Source organism: Colius striatus, chromosome Z, assembly GCF_028858725.1.
Source record: "Colius striatus isolate bColStr4 chromosome Z, bColStr4.1.hap1, whole genome shotgun sequence".
NCBI lineage: Eukaryota > Metazoa > Chordata > Aves > Coliiformes > Coliidae > Colius > Colius striatus.
The window spans coordinates 27436905-27444466 of NC_084790.1; the positions used below are offsets into that span (position 1 = coordinate 27436905).

At 41.6% G+C, this 7562-nt stretch overlaps 1 protein-coding gene across 1 annotated transcript in view; it reads left to right on the forward strand.

The window, feature by feature from the left end:
* The window catches only part of PGGT1B (protein geranylgeranyltransferase type I subunit beta), a 40191-nt gene extending 33827 nt beyond the window's left edge, over positions 1–6364 (forward strand). The window contains 2 exon segments of the mRNA XM_062018362.1: positions 5706–5837; positions 5840–6364. Of these exon segments, the coding sequence (XP_061874346.1) occupies positions 5706–5837; positions 5840–5886 (179 nt within the window). The 3' untranslated portion in view covers positions 5887–6364.
* The last annotated feature ends 1198 nt before the right edge of the window (positions 6365–7562 follow it).

The following is a 7562-nucleotide window of genomic DNA, read 5'->3' on the forward strand; positions in this document are numbered from 1 at the left end:
CTAGTAGTGTTGCCCAGTGGCATTTTGTACAGGGAAGATAAACAGTCTATATAAACTGACCAAATAAGATAAAAATTTAGTCATACTGAAGGATGAGTCTATTCAGAATCTGTGCCCCAGTATTTCATCCTTTCAACATTGTGTTTTGAACAACAGTTGAGATTTTTTCAGGGTTGATCCACAATGAAAAAAAGTAGTACTTGTGATTGATTTGCTTGCCTGACTCCCCTGAAAACCCATCTTAGGATTTTTGAAGACTTTAGGTGTATTTACTCTGCGTTCTATAGATCAGTCAGTTGGAGAAAATATTTGTTTGTCTTGATGAACCATTTACTTGAGATATGAATTAAAAACCATGTTTAAAACCCCAGTCATGTGCAAAGTTCTGTCTTTTTGCATAGCTGTTGTTGTTTGAGATAAGATTTGAGAAAGGCAAAACTAACAATGAAGGTCTTTGATTTGTGTGGTATTGCAGCCTGAATATTGCTACTTCTTATAAGGCAAACTTTGTCTCTTTTGTTTCATTGTGGTGGTTGGGCTTATTGGAGCATTTTTTCCTCAGGCAGATGGTGGCATAAGTCTGTGTTAAAAAATTAATGCAGTTCTAATGTGGAGAATGCCTATAAATGCAGCACTAAGGAACTGAGATTTGATTACCACACGTACACAGCTGAGCTTCCTACAAGCTCGGTCTTGTATCTGAAAGCCGAGCCAAGCCATCTTTTGGATGTTATATGTCTCCGCAATAACAATTTCCCACTTTACTAACATGAAGCATCTCTGCAGCTCAATTGTTAACAAAAGCCTGCTGTTACAGGTAGACAGTCCTCTTGACTTCAGCACAATTAAAAAATGTGAAGGTAACTAGAGTGGTATAGGTCATCTTGCAAATGAGTTCTGTTGAAGATGGATATGGACAGAAGGGACTTGTTCTTCTTGGAGCATTTAGATTTGTAAAGCTGATAACAGTGGCCTCAATCTGGTTTTGTTGCAAAACTCGGATATGACAGAATACTCAAAGTTTGTGAAGTAAGAATATGCCATTTTTTTTCAAGGTGCTTTCTAGGGAAGATTCAGAATTTGACCCCTCTGTAGCTCCTACTTTCTAAAAACTCCATTTAAATTTGCTTAGTGAGCCTCTCTTTGCTGTGCAGCAATCTTTTTAGGAAGAACACTACAAGAAATAGCAGAAAACAGTCAGCTGCTTGTGGTAATGTGTATCACATGGACTTCGAAAGTTTCAAGTAACTTTTCACAACTGATGATTCAGTGAAATAATGTTTTGTAGTCCTGGCATTTTCATGCTAACAGGTTGCAATACATTGTTGATTCTGGAGGCCAGTAGCATTATTTAACACTTTTTCTTGATTTAAAATAGTATTTGGACCACCATGCTTATTGAGCAGCAAGACCAGAAAACTTTATTGCCTTTGAAAATAAACCTAAAAAGTCAAAAGATTCTCAAATGTCAGTAATCCTCTGAAAACAGGAGCAATACAAACTGATTAAGGACATGACTGTTGTTTTGTTTATCATAATCCACAGATTGCCAAATACAGGAAAGGATCTGAAAAATCCTCCAAATATCTTTGTAGCAGTAGTATTACTATTTTATAAACCAGGCAATGGACACTGGCCTAGTAGGGAGATTCATATTTCAAAACAAAACTGAATCTCTACTGTATTTCTTCTGTTCTTGGTTTACAAGTAACTGATGGTTTTTTTCCACAAGTCTTTCATAGTAAGCATATATGTCTGCCACCTTATGTTAACAATACTTCTTACAAATATTAAACCACATTAATGAGGTTTAAAGGAGTTAATTTTCTTCCTAGCACTTCATGTCCCAGAATCGTAGAATGGTAGGGGTTGGAAGGGACATTTAGAGAACATCTAGTCAAACCCCCCTGCTAAAGCAGGTCCACCTAGATCAGGTCATACAGTAACGCATCCAAGTGGGTTTTGAAAACCTCCAGAGAATAAGACTCCACAACCTCCCTGGGCAGCCTGTGCCAGGGCTCCCTCTCAGGAAAGATGTATTTTATTGTATTTAAGTGGAACTTCTTTGTGTTCCAATTTATGTCCATTACCCCTGGTCATGTCACTGGACACCAGAAAAAGTGCTGCCCCATCCTCTTGACATGCACCTTTTAAATACTTGTAAATATTAATGAGGTCTCCTTGCAGACTCCTCCAGACTAAACAGCCCCAGTTCCCAGCCTTTCATCATAAGGAAGATGCTCCAGTCCCCTGATGATCTTGATGGCCCTGTGCTGGACTCTCTCCAGAAGTTCTCTGTCCATCTTGAGCTGAGGAGCCCAGAACTGGACACAGGACTCCAGATGAGACCTCCTCAGGGCAGAGTAGAGGGCGAAGACCTCCCTCAGCCTGCTGGTCACACTCTTCTTGATGCATCCCAGGATGCCATTGGCCTTTTTGGCCATGAGGGCACATTGCTGGCTCATGATTAGTTTGTTGTCAACCAGGACTCCCAGGTCTCTCTGCAGAGCTGTTCTCCAGCAGTTGAACCCCCAGCCTGTACTGGTGCATGGGGTTGTTCCTTCCCACATGCAGGACTCTGCACTTGTCCTTGTTGAACCTCAGGAGGTTCCTCTCTGCCCAACTCTCAAGCTGGTTGAGATCCCGCTGAATGGCAGCACAGCCTTCTGGGGAATCAGCCAGTCCTCCCAGTTTGGTGTCACCAGGGAACTTACTGAGGGTACACTCTGTCCCCTCATCGAGGTTATTGATGAAGATGTTGAACAAGACTGGCCCTAGAACTGATCCCTGTGGAACTCCACTGGCCACAGGTCACCAACTCAATTCTGTGTCATTGATCACCACCCTGTGGGCTCTGTCATTCATCCAGCTCTCGATCCACCTCACTGTCCACTCATCCAAGCTACACTTCCTGTGCTTTTCTATGAGGATGTTAGCTACGTGTAGGGGACAGATTTGTGACTAAAACAGTGTTGATAACATACTGATGTCTTAGCTGTGGTGGAGCAGGGCTTACACAGCCTCATGGCCTCTACTCTTTGTTGCACTACCCTGCAAGGAACAGCCAGGCTGGGGCTGTGCCAGAAGCTAGGATAGGTTACAGCCCTGACATCTGAACCTCCCAGACCAGAGGATACCCCATAACACATGGCATTGTGCTCAGCAGTAAAAAGTGGGAGAAGAAAGGAGGAGGAAGGAGGGAGGTTTAGAATTACAGTGTTGGTCTTCCCAGGTAACCATTCTCTGTGATGGAGCCCTCCTTCCTAATAAGTGACTGAGGTTTGAACTAGGTGATCTTTCGAGGTTCCTTCCAACCCTCAAGATTCTGTGATTCTGTTGTGACAAATTCCTTATTTTGCTTTACTTGCAATAGGCTTTTGACATATAAATTTTCTTGCTTTTACTCTTCTATTTCACTTCTCACACTGGAGGTAGAGGGGAAGAGTGAGGGAGCAGCTGTACAGTACTTAGCTGCCTACCAGGGTTAATCCACAACTTTTTTCTAGAACATATACCTAAGGCATTTGAGGTGTTTTTCAGACATGTGCTTAAGTTATGACTAGTTCTAAGTAAACTTTTCTTTGAAATTACTAGATGTAGTGCTGCATGCCCCAGAAGGTTGTGCTACAGCTCTGATGGGTCTCACTTGTTGTCTTTAAATGATACACAATATAACAAAATTGGAAACACATGTGAGTTACAGATAATGCTAGACAAAGATCAAAAAGAGTTAACTAAAAGGATGAAAAGGAGTGTGCACAATTGCTGCATGTCTCCACAAAATCGTTATAGTTGGAAAAAACCTTTAAGATCATCAAGTCCAACCACTAACCTCACTGCCAAGCCCACCACTGAACTAAACCATATCCCTCGGTACTTTGTCTACGTGTCTTCTGAATATCTCTAGGAATGGTGACTCCACCACCTCCCTGGGCAGCCCCTCCCAATGCTTAATAAGCCTCTTGGTGAAAAAGTTATTCATAATGTCCAACCTAAACCTCCTCTGGTGCAACTTCAGCTTGTTTCTTCCTGTCCTGTTGTTCATTGCCAGAGAGAAGAGATCGACCTCCACCTCACTACAACTCACCTTTTCAGGTAGTTGTAGAGAGTGATAAAGTCTCCTTTAAGCCTCCTCTAGGCTAAATATCTCCATCTCCCTTAGCCACTGCTCATCACACCTGTTCTCCAGACCCTTCACCAGCTTCATACCTGTCTCTGGACACGCTCCAGCACCTCAATGTCCTTATTGTAGTGAGGGGCCCAGAAGTGGACACAGTTTTCAATGAAGTGAGATTTGCTCTTATAGAAGTATAAATATACCTTACTTGGGTATTTTTGTAATTCAGCAGCCCAGCAGTTGCAAGGTTGCCTGCTGCGCTCTGTATTTGTAAGTCATGAAACAAAATGTTTTGACCTGTGTCTTTAGACCTTGAAAAACTTCATGTATTTCATAGCTTGAATCAGAGGAGTACATAGGCTGTGTGTATGTGTTGTGGCTAGAACTAATGTGAGTGCTGAGTTAGCATGGATCTGCACAACTGTGGTTAAACCCAGCAAACAACCATATACAGGTAATTAGGTTTGTGTATGATTTTTGGTGCCTATTAACGCAGCTATACACAGGAGCTGATAAAATGTACTTCCTGAAATGGTGATCTTGCCAGGCATACTTTTTGCAATGTCAGTAGGGGTTTGTGTCTGCTGCGTATGCTTTTGTCTGCATCTTATTGGTGATAGGCAGAAACCTTGTTTTAGAGTCTTTCTTTCCAGCCAGATACCTTTTTCTAATATCACTTTAGTCAGATATAAATTTACTGACACCTACAGAAGATTACTGAGTGTTGATAATTTGGAAGAGGCATGTTAATTTCACATCCTCTTTCCATTATTAGCATGTGATTTCATGGGCAGATAATCAAATCTGCCCAGAGGAATCACTTCTCTTCCTCCCAGCTTCTCCAGTACAGCTGTATGTCCTTTCTCCTTTTCACACTAGCTTTGGTGTATATCAAAACCTTCTGCAAACCAGTTTAATTCACTAAAATGTCAGAAAACTGTCTATTTTCTCCTGCTAGGGTTAATTTTCTTCCATGTTTTTCCCAATTGGATTAGGTCATGGAGGTTGTGCAGCAAGCTGTAGTGCTGGTATAAGGTAGGCAGGAGGGGCAGCATGGGACAGGGGAATGGGAGCATCCCTTTTTGCTGGTGGCCATCTGTTATGGCTGATCAAGCTGCCTTGAATTCCTGTCCTTAGGGAATTATCTCAGGAAGGGGGGAAGCTAGGGAAAGTAATGCCTTCTTTCATACTTCTACATCTTGCTGGTTTTGTGTTTAAGTATTCAGTTGTTCATCAAGTCATCAGCCAAAAAATTCTTTTATGTTTGGGAAAATAAATTTGCTTTGTGGATAGAAATAATTTCCAGATGCTCAGATTCTTTTGCTGTTTGGCATGAGCATTCAGAAGAAATAAAGAAATGGATAAGAATTATTACAAAACAAGACTCTAGAGTTTTAGAGTTTGCAGACTATCAGTTCACGCTGGTATCTTTGGGCAGAAACTGATTTCTTCTGTCAAAAATGAAATTTAAAATGTAGTACCTGTTTGTTTTCCTTGGCTGTAGTTATTCAGGGGTGCTGGCATCCAGGAAGACTGGGCTGTTACAGCCTGACGTAATTTTCATTTTCCTTTTCTGTCACTCTTTCAGATGCTTTACATGCCTACTTTGGGATCTGTGGTTTGTCATTAATTGGAGAATCTGGTATTTGCAAAGTTCATCCTGCCCTGAATGTAAGCACAAGAACATCAGAGCGCCTTCACCACCTTCATCAGATCTGGAAAACAAGGACTGTAAACCGTGTTCAGACAACACACACCTCTCTACATGACTGATTTAGACTTGGATTTAATTCTGGTAGCATAACTGTAGCCCAAGGTTAAAAGCCATGTATAACCAATGTGCTCTTTTCAGTGCTGGAGTCATACAATCAGATCTGTCGCTGGCATCACTTTGGCAGGGCATTGTCTTCAGTGGGTTATTCTGCACTGCGAGAAAAGGGGATACTTTGTTATATAGAGGCTTGTCACAGCAGACTGTAAATGGCTCTTCAGATGGCTTTACTTCTAAGAAATCCCTTGAGGCGTTTAAACTTCATTTTTATTTTATTTTTTTAAATTTGTGCATACTGTGTCAAATGGGGAGTATTTTCAAAGTCTGTTTACATATCATACAGTATGGCACAGAACCTTGGAGTTTTATGGATTTTAACATTTGACATATTTTTAGGTAGAGGATCTCCCATAGTAAGTCTCAGTTAGAAGTTACTGTTTATTGTCTTCTTTCAGATTCCATAAACTTTGTTAAAAAAAATCAAGTAAATACAAATAAAATTATTTTATTCAATATACTAGACTTTCAAAGTTGTGTGGCCTTACTAAATGCATTTCATAATTATTCTTAGTAACTTCTACAATAATGTTCTTTTCCTGTGAAACTCAACAAGAGTGCAGCATATTAATGTACATTGATAAGAGAAATTCAACAGAGTCTCTTGGAAGGGTAGCTCTGTGTGAAAGTAGTATTAGAATGGGTTTCTGAAGTCAAGCCTTTACAATACATTACAATTGTACAACTATACTATTTTTTTAATAGATATTTCCCTTTTAGTTTGAAATAATTCCAAGTTTCTTAATGGTTCTGTGTACAGAATGAAACATTGGGCTTTAAAGTAAGTGGCAGGGGTTTACTGTTAGAAGAATTATGAACATTTCCAGCTTATGTAGTCACAGTGCCCTACTTCACGTACTTGAATGTTGCCTGGTATCCAAGGTGAGAGGAAAACAGGGAAGGGAATGTGGAGTAAGAGTGGAACCAAAATGGTGAAAAGGATTTGAGCCACTGTCAGTAAGTGTATAGGTAGGGAGAAAAAGCAAGAGGGAATTGCAGACTCAAGCAACAGCAGGGAGTGAAGTGAGGAAGATGGTCTAGGAATTGGTTTTATTCTCCATATCCTATCATGACCAGAAATTCATCTGCAAATACAAAGAAGTAGTAGAGATACCTAAAAGGGGGAGGAGGATGGTGGGAAAAATATAACAATCCTTTCAAGACTTCTTTCCCCTCCCTTCTTCCCAGGCTCAGGTCCCTGCTCCCCATATCTCTACCTTCTGCTCCCTCAGCAGCACAGGGGGCAGGGAACAGGGGATTTGGTCAGTCTCTCACAGATGGTCTTTGCCACTTCCTTCTTCTCAGAGGAGAACAACTCCTTGCATTCTTCCCCTGCTCCAACACTGGGTCCCTCCCATGGGATACAGTCCCTAACAAACGTCTCTGGTGTGAGTCCTTCCCGAGAACTGCAGCTCCTCACAAGACTCCTGCCCATGGGTCTCCTCCATCGCAGCAGAACTCCAGGCACATCCTGCTGCATCCTGGGCTCCCTGCAGAGTCACAGCCTCTCCAGCCACAGCCACCTCCTCTGCAATGGGGTCCTCCATGAGCTGCAGCAGATCTCAGCTCCACTGTTACCCTCCATGGGTTGCAGGGGGACAGCTGCTGTCTTACCAT